Source organism: Heteronotia binoei, chromosome 2, assembly GCF_032191835.1.
Source record: "Heteronotia binoei isolate CCM8104 ecotype False Entrance Well chromosome 2, APGP_CSIRO_Hbin_v1, whole genome shotgun sequence".
Taxonomy (NCBI): domain Eukaryota; kingdom Metazoa; phylum Chordata; class Lepidosauria; order Squamata; family Gekkonidae; genus Heteronotia; species Heteronotia binoei.
The window spans coordinates 41,471,155-41,484,864 of NC_083224.1; the positions used below are offsets into that span (position 1 = coordinate 41,471,155).

The window sequence follows — 13,710 nt, forward strand, 5'->3', positions numbered from 1 at the left end:
GATGATGAGTAAGTAATCCCATTTTTGTTCAGGTTTTAAATTATGCTTTAAACAGCTTGGACCTCCTATTCTTTCTGTATTGTGTTTTCTTTTTTCAAAAGAAAATGTAGTTTAGACATATTCAGACATCCCTGTTTTCCAGTCAGTTAGCACAGTTAAACCTCCCAGTTGTCTACACTGAATGAAGCAAAGGTAAGTTAACTTCTGAAGTCTTATGTTGGTTGACCACAAGTAGTTATTTTTCACATGGAGAATGTAATGTGTAGCCCAGTTCTGCAATGGCCAAATTCTAAATTATAGCACTTAAGAGCACAATATTTATACTTACATTCTTGAATGCATCTCTCTATATGAACAAGCATATTGGAGACAAGGCAATACTTTCCATGTGCAATTTATTTTATTTACGAAATTGTATACCATCTTTCTGTCCTTGCAAGGGCCACTAAGACAGATACAATTTTAAACATACACGATAAACCACATTTTAAAATCTACCCTCCTAAAACACACATCATTAAAACTGGCAAAAAACAAAATTAAAATACATACAAAACATAAAAATAGTAATTGAAACATTGGTTGAGAAGGATGGCTCATTGAGGGAATGTCAAATGAAACAAAAAAGTTTTCACCCACTGGTGCAAGATGGCAACAGGAAAGGACAGACAAATCTCCCGGGGGAGATTCCAGAGCTTACTACATGCAGGACTTTTTTTGAGCAGGAATGCAATTGCAGCTGGCTTGGTGTCTAAGATGCAACTGAGTTCTTGCTGGTGCCTAAGATGCAACTGAGTTCTTGCTGGGCCTTTTCTACAAAAAAAAAAGTCCTGACCACATACATGGACTCTTTATGTGGGGGAGTTTATACATATTTTTATTTATCAATGTTCTTACAAAAATTTTAAGCCCATCTTTCTATTAAAAGAATTTACAAGTGGTCTACAAATAAAAGTAATCTATCAAATTAAAGCAGTGACAATAAAACTGAGCCAACTGTACCAGATAAACAGGATGAACTTCAGCTACCATTGATAAAATGATAGGGTAGTAGCCAGGTGAATTTGGGTAGTGCCAAGGTGCCACTATGGAAGAGGCAACTCTCATGTGCACAAGTTCTGAACGTGAGGGCACATAATGGAGAGGCCTTAGCAAAAGATCTTAGTTGGTGAGCAGGTTCATACGGGAATAACAGTGCAGTCTTATGTAGAATTACTCCAGTCTAAGCCCATTGAAATGAATGGGCTTAGACTGGAGTAACTCTCTTTAGGGTTGCACTGTAAATGCTTCTTAGTACCCTTGTTCAAGACTTTCAAGACTTTAGAGGTTATCATTAGCACTTGGAATTGTGCCTAGAACAATATACGTTAACAGCATTTGTATTCAAAGACCTGATCCCACTTTCTCCAATGTGTGATGGAAAGCTAGAAATTTACCACTTGCCACATCTTTTATTTCACATTTCTGTGTGACCTACTGTTAGCGTAAATAACATCTGGTAATTAATTTTCTAAATTACTAAGTAATAAATAGTGGCTTTTTTGTTTTAACAGATGATGGATGCTATAAAAGGAACAATGACTGAAATATACAATGACCTTTCCAAAAATACCACTGGAAATACAATTGCTGAGGTTAGTATCAATTGTCACCAATCTCATGTGGTTTTTAAAAAATTAAATATAAAAATACTCAGACCTACTCAGAAATGTGCCTTTTCCAAGGTGGCTCTAAATCAAATTGCATCTACTATGAAGGCTATTGATTGGATGCTGAAAACTGTTATTGTAATCTTGACTAGCATACTTGAGCCAACAAAAAAGACAGGGTATAAATAATTTATTAAATAAATAAAATAATACAAAAACAACTAAAATGATCCTAACATGGCTTTCTGAAATGCCAGCCAGTTAGGTATTCTAAGATTTTCTAGGTCCTTTTGTTCTTACATTGAATGCCTTTACTGAAGTGGTTGACCCAAAGTATGCTAGGTACAGTTTGCATTTTAATCAGCTAAATTCATATCATTTATTTCTTGAATCTGATCTTGTGTTGGGAAAAATGAATTAACATGAAAGATGAGAAATAAAATAGGGATAGGGTTAGCCGATTCCTTATTTTTTCTCCCTGCATTGTTTCTACTCCATCTCATATTCCAGAAAAAGGAAGATATTTGGGATATGTTACGGCAACTGTGTTAGAAGGCCCAAGTTATCTGGAGTTGTGCTTGCAATTCATGATTAACTGAAGTTTTGCATGTTCATCCTGATATATTTTAATAGAAAAACTTCATATTTAAAGAAAGCTATTTTTCTGTAAGACAGTTTTTTGCTCATGTTTCAAAGACCATGACAGATCTCATCTGCTAAGCCATCCAGCATTTAATTAATAGAGACAGATGTATTAATCCTGCTGCATATACTACATAGTATGCTAAGCTAATCACATCCCAGAAAGTCTTCTTCATACAGGGTGCTCTTTTTCTGCCTGACACAGTTTTTCAAGCTCATAGTGTAATTTTCTTTAAGATCTTTTATTTTCTTTCTAAAAGTGTACATGGCAGTCCTGTGTAGAGGTACTCCAATCTAAACTGACTCAAGTCAGTGAACATAGACTGGAGTAACTCTGAATAGATTTATATTGCTGATTATCAGTAAAACAAGGGAAAAAATTAGTAGCAGAATAAACCATTGTGGAAGGGTAATTGAGGCTGAGTCTAGTGGTATTTTCTCTCTCCTTTTGTTTCCATTCTGTATACAGTTGGAATTACCAGAGTGCCAAAAGTCTGCTGTCTTGTTTTCAGCTCTGCCTCAGATCATTTCTAAACTTTAACATAAAATCTACATTGATTCCTGCAAGGTATCTTAATGGTGATATTTGCAGAATTTCATTGGAAAATGGAAATTGATTAAATATTCTTAAGTATTGCCTTCTTTGAAAACATTGTTTTTAATCAGCTCATTTAAAACAGCGATCTGATAGTTTGTTAGTCCTGTGTTTTTTCAAAGGTTAATTTAGAGGCACTTAGAGCTTTTAAAACAAGCCGTATATATATTCCCTTTTGTTAAACGTTATTTCTAGGGCTGCATTATTTAGTACAGTTAATGTGTTAGTCATCACTTTAAAATTTTTCAATTTCAAAAAGTTGTCCCTGATTAATCATCTAGTATAATGGAAAAACTTTTTAAAAAATCCATGGGTTGCAAGCACTTTCTTCAGAAGAGGTATTTGTCCTCCTCACACATACATGGGGAAGTACTTTTTCTGAGAAGGTGCCTGCTGTGACAAATGCATATATCTTTTTTTCAAAAAACAAAGTGTTTTCTTCTGTTTTATCCATAAGTATATTTAACCAGTTGATCTATTGAACATTGCAGTGCTAATCAGCTCAGGTTATTTAAGGGACTGACAGCCCTAATTATCTCTTTGATACTACAGATTCGTCGTTTGAGAATTGAAATAGAGAAGCTTCAGTGGTTACACCAGCAGGAACTCTCAGAAATGAAACACAACCTGGGTATAAAAAATGCAGATCCAAATAACAGTGCTGTCACCACTTAAATGAGGGATTTGTAATGGGCTGTGGCAATATCCTGGTTGCTACTCTATGTTGGTACAAATTGTTGTTATATGAGAGTAGGAAATGCGAAGGGACATGATACGTCGTAGCATTGCTCATGTCTATAAGCAGTTCTAAAGTTAATTCCTGCAATATAATTTAGAATGGTTTTCTGTAGTTTTAAAACAATATGAATGACAGTATACTGTTAATTGATCTTAATTAACTGTGATTTGGATTATTTGAACAAAATTTTAATTACTAGATAGGCAGTCGGAGCTCTCTGCAGTACAGTATATTTTGTTAGAGAATAGAAAGGCTTTTGTCTTCCAGTCAGAAGTCATGAGTCTGTCTAGAGCTAACTATGAATTCTAATGGGTTGTTATTCTTCAACCACTGGCCCTACTGCTTACTCCATGATGTCCATCTGTTGACTAGAACTCACAATGGCTGAAATGCGACAGAGTTTAGAGCAGGAACGAGATCGCTTGATTGCAGAAGTGAAGAAGCAGCTAGAGCTGGAAAAGCAACAAGCAGTAGATGAAACCAAGAAGAAGCAGTGGTGTGCCAACTGCAAAAAAGAAGCCATCTTCTACTGTTGCTGGAACACCAGCTACTGTGACTACCCTTGCCAGCAAGCTCACTGGCCAGAACATATGAAATCCTGCACACAGTCAGGTAATCCACCAATGCTACTACAGTTAAGCTGTTTATCTTCTAATCTGTTTGTGAGAGCACGTGGCTGGGCACACAGTACTAGCTGACATTTTATGTTCCAATTTTTTTCTTTTTAGCCACTGCAACACAGCAAGAAACAGATACTGAAATTAGCACAGAAACATTAAATAAATCATCCCAGCCTGCTTCCAGTGCACAGCCTACACCTGTAGAAACGGCCAGTACTCCAAAAGAAAAAGAGACAACTGTAGAAAAGAGCAAGGAGAGTGTTACAGTGAGTATTTGCTTTCCATGCTGCAACCTATCTTTGTGTTGAATTTGCAAATTATTGCACTTTAATAACCTTGACAGTGTGTTGGTACATTTTTGGAAGGGCAGAGCCAAAATGTTTCCAGGTGGGTTTTTTTAGGGGGAGAGGGTCACTGCCCCTTCCTTTCATCCTAATGTAAATAAATTACATAATTTCAGAACATATTTGGTGACAGCTCTGGTTTGTCGTCATTGCCTGTCAGCATTTTTCCCATGTAGGTTTCTGAAATGCAGGTTGCATGTGCTTTGTACAGCTCTTACACCAGTTCCACTTCCATGAGTCCAAAGTCTAGTTCTGAAACTGTTGTTCATGCTGCTCCCATCTATACACAGTTCTGTGTCTTTATTTGTTAAAATCTTACATACTAATTTTCTTTAAACAGTGAATTCAAGGTGGTTTTATTAAAATAAATGCTGAGTGTTCTATAGGGCTGAGTTCAGGTAGTTAATTCAGGTAAATGAAGTGAAGCCTATAAGTGTTCTGCAAATCATATGAATTAGAATTTACATAATGCATTATACTTTTGTTATCAAATAGGTTCATGCAACTGGAAGCCTGGGTGGTGCAGTGGTTAGAGTGGAAATCCAGGCTCAAATCCTAACTAAAAGTCAGTGGGTGACCTTGGGCCAGTTACTCTGTCTTAGCCTAACCTGCTTCAGAGGGTGGTTGTGTGGATAAATTGAAGAAGAGAAGCATCTCTGCTTTGTCCTGAGGTCCTTGGAGGAAGGGCAGAATGAAAGTTAATTAAACAGATATAGAAAAAAAGCCCTATTGGATCCATCCTGTTTCACACATTGACCACATGGTTGTCCTGGAGGGCCAGTGAACAGAGCACAGAGGCCAAGGCCTCCATTTATGCTACTTCCTAGTGCTAGTATTCAGAAGTTTGTTATCTGTGGATGTGGTGGTTCCTTTTAGTCATCAAGGCTAGTAGCCATAGATGGACTATCCTCCATTGACTTAATCCCATTAAAATCCCATAAAGTCGTTTATGCATATGGCCATCACTACATCCTGTGGCAGTGATTTCCACAATTTAATTACTAGTTGAGTATTTTGAATTTGTAGCCTATCAGCTTTGTTGGGTGTCCCTGAATTTCACTGTTATAGAAAAGTAAGAATCTCACCTAGTTACTCCAAATAGTGCATAATTTATAAAACTCTATAGTGTCTCCCCATAGCAGTCTTTTTATTAAACTGAGAAGTTCCATGCTATTTAGCCTTTCCTCACAGGGAAGGCACTCTGACCACTTAATCATTGTGGTTGCCCTCCTCTGCACTTTCCCCAACTCTGAAATACTGTTTTGATATACAGCAACTAGAACTGTACAGTATTCCAAATGAGGCTGCACCATTTGGGGGAATTACAACATTGACTTTTATTTCCAGTACTTTTCCTAATAATTCTCAGCATGGATTTTGCTTTGTTCATCACTGCCATCTTCTGTCAACATTTACATCAGAACTATCCAGTATGAGCCCAGAGATCTTTTATTTCATTGTCTACCAGTTCAGACCCCATCAGATTTCTGAAACTCCAACAAATAAAACTAGTTGCCATAGAATGTTACTTTATATTTAATCCCTTAATCCCAAACCACTATATCAGAAAAATCTGTTATTTTGTTCCCCAGTATGTTAGTTTCCAGATGGCATCTCAGCTGGCTACTCTCAGAAAGCAGAATTCACAACCTGTTCCAGAGCTCATGCTTTTTGTGAACATAAAATAATGTAGGTTGGCTTCATATTTTGTTTTAATTTTTTTTTAATTTTAAGATTTTTTTAAAAGGTCCTAGGAATAGCATACACTAGAGGGAGAGGAAAGATTAGGGTGGCCACTTGCTGCTCAGTTTTAAAACCTCAGGAAACAGTGATGTTACCCTTCCGGCATTCACTTTCCAACTGGAACCCTAGTGCAGCTGTTGACAGTAACTCTTCATATGTTATCATCTGGCGTTACCACCATACTATCTGCTATCTACTGCCTGCTATCTCAGACTGCTTTCACACAATTGTTACACTTTTTTTTGATGCATCAGTCTTTGTACATGCTCAAATCCATATTTTGAATTTTGTTTTTATTAACAAAAATGTAACCTGTGAATTCATTGAGATGTAAATTTTAACTACAAGCCAAGCATTTGACAAATTTCTATGATGATGATAATGATTATAATAAATAGGTGGCCTTTATGTAAAAGCTGAACCTTTCACTGAGGTTACCTGTGCTGCCTCTGCAGATAGCAACAGGTGTGACAAGCAGCCAGCCTATAAAACTGGTCCAGGTACCGCAGACCACCACCTATATTCCAACTACTCAACCCACAATTGTAAGTACTGCTCTTGGCATTAAAACATTATTTGGGGTGGGGTGGGGTTTGTCTCTTCTTTAGCCAGGATATGAATTCACTGGTCTCAGATCTTAAGTTTGCATTGCAAAATGCCTTGTTTTGCTGTACAACATTCCATCTCCCTCATGCCATACATTCTATCACAGGGCCAAGCAAGAATTCACAGTCTAGTCAGCATCTAGTTAGTTATCTTTTCAGCTGTCTTTTTGTGCACATCACTGCAAATATATATAGTCCCACCTCCTGTTTTGCAATGAATCTTTATTTAACACTAGGTCTCCAAGTTTACATTGAAGTACGAGAGCCATATGAGTGAACGTATGCTCCTGATTTCTGGAGTTGCCTTACTGCTTCAGGGCATTGGGACTGCTGAGAAGAAAGATATTGGTGCTGGCATAGGGATTAAGATCGTATTCCATGCCCATTTAATAATCCTTTGGACATTTTAATGTCCATTGTGTAATTACCATATGCTAGGCAGAGGTGAAGCCTGTTTAGCTTCCAGTACTTCATCAGTCCCCAAAACTTCTGTGCCCAGCAGAGAGTTCTTATCAACTCTGAATCCCTTGGGAAGGAAAAACTTCATCAGAATCAAGGTAGTTGGATTAAATAGATGAAACATATTGTGCCATTTTTATTCTGATACCTCACCAGTTACATTATGTTGGATCTTTAATGAGTCCAAAAACTTGGAAACTTCTTTGAGGCGTGAGTGACTTGCCTCAAATAGAAGATTGGGATGTAGAATGCCCCCAAACATTTTTTTTTCTTTGAGGATACTTAGTAGGTGAGTTTCACATTATATTACTTCTTATATTTGACAACTGGATCTGTCACCTCACTGTATTTCAGAGTGGCAAAGAATTTTTCCCAAGCTCAGGTTGGGTTGTGATTCTTTTTTGGTTTTTTACTGTTGGTCTGCAGCTTGCTTTACCAACCTGGAGCCACACTGAAGTTTTAATATGGGAGAACCATATTCGCACTACTGTCTGTTTACGACATAGTCTTACTTATTCGGGTACATTTGAAACGGTAAACAAGTAAAGGACCTTGAGGGATTTTCTGCCCTTCCCATCACATAATTTTAAAATGATTTGTCCATATTGTACACAGCATGTACATTTACAGTCCAATCTTGAGGGCTGCTGTAGCAGTGACAGCCAGCTGCCAATGTAATAGCTGCTGTGCTGGTCAGATCCTTTTGGACATTCCACAAGGGCGGGGACCTGCATGTGCCCGCATCCCACAAGGTACAGACCGCATAACGAGCCTCCTGAAGACCATAGCAACACCAGTCAGGCTTCCCAGAGACCATAGCAACACCCACCAATTAGGGGCAGTGTCCATTGACATTCCTCTGAGTGGCATACACTGGCATAGCCATTCATAGCTGCTGATGTAGCCCCTGCTCCTCTGTGCCATTCACCCTCTATGGAGTGCCAGAGGATAATGAAAAAAGACCCAATGATGGCACAGCCCCATCAGAGGCACAAGGCCTGAGTGACCTTCCATAGCCCACAGGGGAACATCACCCACATAGTGGGCAGCCACCTGTACCCCTAGCAGGGGTCTGATTGGCACCAAAAGTACTGCCACCATGCAACCAAGCCTGCTCCAAAAAAGAGGGAAGAAAGGTAGAGCCTGGGTTTGAGCTCTCAGCTCCCATATCCAAGACCAGCAGCCTAACCTGTGGGCAAGAAGTTAGATGCAAGAGAAGGCATGGCATCAGCTATTGGCACTCCACTGCAGCCCTGGCATCTGGAGATGCAAGGGTGTGGAATGGAGAGATCATGAAGGGGTGTCTCAGCCAAAATGAGGCTGTCTGAGGTGGTCAGTTGGCTAGGAGGAAGTTTGGCTGCTGCTGGAGGGGAGTAATTGGCTGCAGCCATCTGTAGTTGGCATCCCGTACTTGTGGGTAGAACTGTAAGTGGAGGATGGACATTGTGTCTTTTCCATTGGCTACACTGTGTTTTTGATGACATAACTTTATGCTGCTTTGGGAGGGGGGGTATTCCTAAACAGAAGTCACTTAGGGAGCCAACTGACTAGGTCCAAGCCCCTAAGCCTGTCCCTTCCCACACCTGCTCATAGGGTTGCGTTGGTGCTACTCTGGCAGGGGTCCACAGTGCTATTGCTCTGGTGCTGGCTGTGGCATAGCAGAAGTGGGTTGCTATGTTGGCATATCTCTGAGATGCCTCAACGTAGTGGCTGGTTGGCTGTCTCAGCACTTTCATGGCCTCCCCTCAGGATTGTGCTGTTCGTTTCATACTGTCATCATAATGCTTTAGTTCTGTAGATGTTCATACTGTTTGATGGCATGATGTCCAAGCATGATAAGACATTTATAAGATTGTGGACGATTTGTTGGAGTGGAAGCAGCAAAATTGTCTTCATGTACTATTTGGATTTATAGCCATCTAGTGAAACTGATTGGCAATAAGTTTAGGACACAAAAAAGTACTTTATGCAACATACCATCTCTGAAATGATAATGTTCTGTGTTTTTAGGTACACTTGTGGTGTTACCTTTTGAAAAGCATTCAGCATTTTTAGAGGGTTTGTGGACAATAGTCTAAGCAATGATAATGAAAATAGAACTTTCATGTTAAGACACAGTATGTGTCTGGTTATCTGTTGTTGATGTGAACAGGCTAGCCATTGCCATGATTGCCAGAATTTTGTAGAGACGTATGCTAGGCCATTGGTGGAAATGGCGAGATAATCAAGCTACTCCATTGTGAGGTCGTTTCTCTTTGGCAAAATTCCTTAAGAATGTATTATGTTGGAGATGAACCTTTTTTGATCCATCAAAGTAACTCTTGTGCTAATTGTACAATCTAGTTAGTCTTTTTTGAATAATATGTAATACTTTGCTGAAGTTGTAGCCTTGCACTCATGCGCAAGACTCTTCAAGATGCTTGGGTTATTTGGCTTCCTATAGCTTCCGACTTTGGAATTTAACCATGCGTCTAGCTGGAAATTTTGTATATACATCATTCTTAAATCTCCAGGTTTTATTCTTGTTTTTGGTAGTGTTTCTTTGGAAGAGCTTTCAATAAATGTTGTCTAAACTTTTGAAATAATCCTGATGGCTGAATTGTGAAAAAAAATACTTTTGGGGAGGCTTTAAATTCAGGGGCCGTCTCCTAATTTACAACTTTTGCTAGCTAATTTGGGTTTATATGTTATTTAACTAATGAAGTGATTGCATTTTTAAGTGCAAGGATAGCATATTAATAACACAATTAAAGACGAGTCCAGTGGCAACTTAAAAACTGACAGAGTTGAGCTCTGGCTATCGAAAGCTTATGCTGGAATAAATTGTACTAGCCTTTAAGGTGCCATTAGACTCCTGTTCAATTTTGCAGCAGTAGACCAACATGGCTAACTCTCTGGAATTACCATGTAAGTCGAAAATATTGATCAATGTTCCCTGCACTGGTAATGGATTATTTGCAGATGGATTGGAAGGATATTTCCATGTAGGGTTTTCATTGCTTTTTCAAGTACCATATTTGCAGTAGCAGTATGCATCCTTCCTGTGCAATCTGCTTACACTGGCAGAGTTACAGAGGCATACAATTTATGTTGTTGTATTCTGTAAGTATATGTATGCTAGTATCTTTCTGAGGATACCTCCTGACAAGCAGTTCTATATTTCTATGACTGTGTGCTTTACAATCTCTGACATAATATATATTTCTGTTTTCTGTTTTGGTTTTAACCTGCAGACCATTCCTGTGGTAGTCAGCCCTACAGCTGGAACTGTGGCAATGAGAACGGGAGTTCAGTACGTTCAGACGACAATGCCTGTCCAAGTAAGAAGAGTCTAACAACTAATGAAGGAGTCCAGGCGACTGCAGGAATAAATAATAATATTTGGAACAGAAATGTGAAAAAAAAAATCCCACAGTTCTTTGGGTTATCCTCAGAGGTTCAGACTTCTAGCTTTGTATGTGTGTACAAAGCGTTTAATTACACTACATTAATGTAAAGCATTAGCCATGGCTTTAAAAAGCTTGTGGACTGATTAAGATCCATGGTAAATCTATGCTTCTGTTGTAAATTATGTACAATTTGTGGATGATGATAGAGTACCATCTCCTTTTTATATTTGTATTGACTTCAGCGTATGAGGAATGTTGGAAGTTGGTGACGGAAAGGTTAAGTCAGAAACAACAGCAAGAGAAATGGTCTTCTGGGAACTGCAGTTGCACATAAATCATTCTTCCTCTTTAGGATGTAAGAAAGAGCAGACTGTGAACCACTCAACTTGCCTTTGGAAATGAAAGCAATGACTGCACATCTGTTTGTGCGACTCATGCTGGAACTGGCCATTTAAAATTTGTTGAATTAGGAAACTTCAGTCTTTGGGCCTCAAGTATGTAAAAGGGCATATTTTGTGTTGTTTATTTAAAATGAGAGATTGTTTACAAAAAAAGATTTTAAATTTCATTCATGCTAAGAGAAGGGAGGTAGAAAGCTTAATACCAAGTAGCTGGTGGTATAATATCAATAATTCCAGAGAGGACAAATGTTTTTCTTTTTTTATACTTCCTAGTAGATGTTTCCTTTTTGTTTTCCTTTAAAAAAATGTATCCAAAGGACTTTGAAATGTTTTTAAAGGGAACAAGAACTAGAGACGGAGAGAGGACTCATTACTAAAAGAAATGTGGGCAAAGGACATTGGTGCTGGGCTAGAGCATGTCTTATGTAATTTTTGTTTTTATGTAAGCATGAAACAGTACAGTATGAGAGAGAAAGTAACCCATGAAAACGCTGTCTGTTACACTTATACAGTAGTACCATTTTGTATGTTGTGTATACAAAAGCATTGAACAAAGCAAAGGTGATGTATGTATATGAGAAAACTAATTGTATGATATCATTCCAGTACATTTTGTTGTACATTTTAGTCATGTTGATTTCTCCCATTGTTTATAAAGGATACAGTTTGTACAGTCTCCAGCTAGTACTACACATTAGAGGGAAGGAAAAAACTAGAAGGAAAAAGAAATCAAGAGCAGAATATTTGTGAATTGCAGTTGTGTCAAAGATAGCCTAGCTGGCCTTATTTGTGAAGCATAATTGCTTTTAGCATATGGAAGTATTTTTTCACATTTTCTTTGTATAAAATTTGTATTAAACTAAATATCTTTTTTGATTATTGTGTTTGTCTGAGACTAAACCAGGTGACTTCCAGTGCTTCTGGAATTCCTTACCTTTTTCAGGGCTTCTCTTTTTAAAATTTTAAACTGTTCTCGGGAAAAGAAACTTCAGTTCATTTTGGATTTCCCTTTTTTGTTAGAAAGCCATATTTACACATTCTTTTCTGAAAATTTCACAGTTTTGCTTGACCTATATGCTCTTTGGTAGATCCAGTGATCAATATGTTGGCATGCACAAGGACAGAATACATTGTTCATATTTTAACCTAGCCGGTTTGGTGTAATGGTTAAGAGCGTGGACTCTTAATATGAGAGAACTGGGTTTGATTCCCCACTTCTTCACATGCAGTCAGCTGGGTGACCATGGGTCAGTCACAGTTTTCTCAGAGCTGTTCTCTCAAGAGCAGTTCTTGAAAGAGCTCTCTGAGCCCCATCTACCTCACTGGGTGTCTGTTGTAGAGAGAGGAAGGGACTCTTAAGTGAAGGGAGGGATATAAATCCAATCTCTTTATGAGGAGGGGCTATGACTCCAGTTCAAAGGAGCAAACAGTAAGTTACATGAAAGACCCGTCCCTCCCTAAATCCCTCGAGAGATGCTGCCAATCTACGTAGACAGTACTGACCTTTATGAACCGATGGTCTGATTTGATATAAGGCAGCTTCATGTGTGCATTACACACTGTGTCCTAGGAAAATTGCAACTTCTCCATGCAATGATAACACACAGGGCAAAACAGATCATGTATGTTTTCTTATACTTTGCACATTGAGCAGTTTTCCTAGCTAAGGAGGGTTATTTTAACTGTTTTGGGGTCCCCCCCCCAAATTTATCAATCCCCTCCTCCAAAAAAATTCTGATTCAAGGTGGCTCATTAGAATGAATAACAAAATAGTGACTTGGAGCCAGATATCTGCCAGTGGTACTCAGCTCACACAATAAACCATTCTCAACACCCTTTCTTCATTCCCTTCCATTTTTTTAAAAAACCACTCCTGAAATCAGGGAGATCCCATATAATGAGGGGAGGGACGGTGACTCAGTGGTAGAGCATCTGCTTGGGAAGCAGAAGGTCCCAGGATCAATCCCTGGCATCTCCAAAAAAGGGTCCAGGCAAATAGGTGTGAAAAACCTCAGCTTGAGACCCTGGAGAGCTGCTGCCAGTCTGAGAAGACAATACTGACTTTGATGGAACAAGGGTCTGATTCAGTAGAAGGCATGTTCATATGTTCAATGGCATCCAGTGTGGTAGTGGTGGAAAGACCTGCAGAAACCAGATCCTGTGGGGAGTCTTGACCCAAGCCCACAGCCTTAAAACAAAGTATTGCATGTTAAACTATACAATATAAAAACAGCCTGGACCAGTAATATAATATCATAGACAGCCTTAAATATTTTCTTCCTCTTTGATGCCTAAAAATTGATAAATAGAGGCTACAGAAGATCATCTCAAGTTTTAGGGTTGAGCTGTCAAAGCGTGTGTGCCTTACTTTTAGACTACCAATCTAAGTTAGGAAACAGATGGCACACCTGCCCAAGGGTCTCAAGAACATGGGTATTAAGACAATGTGTGAAAAACCCTTTTGGTTTGAATAGTGCTGGGCACATCCTGTTTCAGACTTCAAACAAAAGCCACTTCCTGGTGA

At 38.7% G+C, this 13,710-nt stretch overlaps 1 protein-coding gene across 9 annotated transcripts in view; it reads left to right on the top strand.

Moving 5' to 3' along the window:
- ZMYND8 (zinc finger MYND-type containing 8) overlaps positions 1-12,062 on the top strand; it is a 101,319-nt gene extending 89,257 nt beyond the window's left edge. For all 9 annotated transcript variants that reach the window (XM_060230842.1, XM_060230841.1, XM_060230839.1 and 6 more), the window contains 6 exons: positions 1,554-1,634; positions 3,439-3,517; positions 3,998-4,237; positions 4,354-4,511; positions 6,788-6,877; positions 10,630-12,062. In XM_060230842.1, coding sequence (XP_060086825.1) covers positions 1,554-1,634; positions 3,439-3,517; positions 3,998-4,237; positions 4,354-4,511; positions 6,788-6,877; positions 10,630-10,731 — 750 coding nt within the window. In that variant the 3' untranslated portion in view covers positions 10,732-12,062. The remainder of the gene's footprint in view (positions 1-1,553; positions 1,635-3,438; positions 3,518-3,997; positions 4,238-4,353; positions 4,512-6,787; positions 6,878-10,629) is intronic.
- Positions 12,063-13,710: the final 1,648 nt, after the last annotated feature.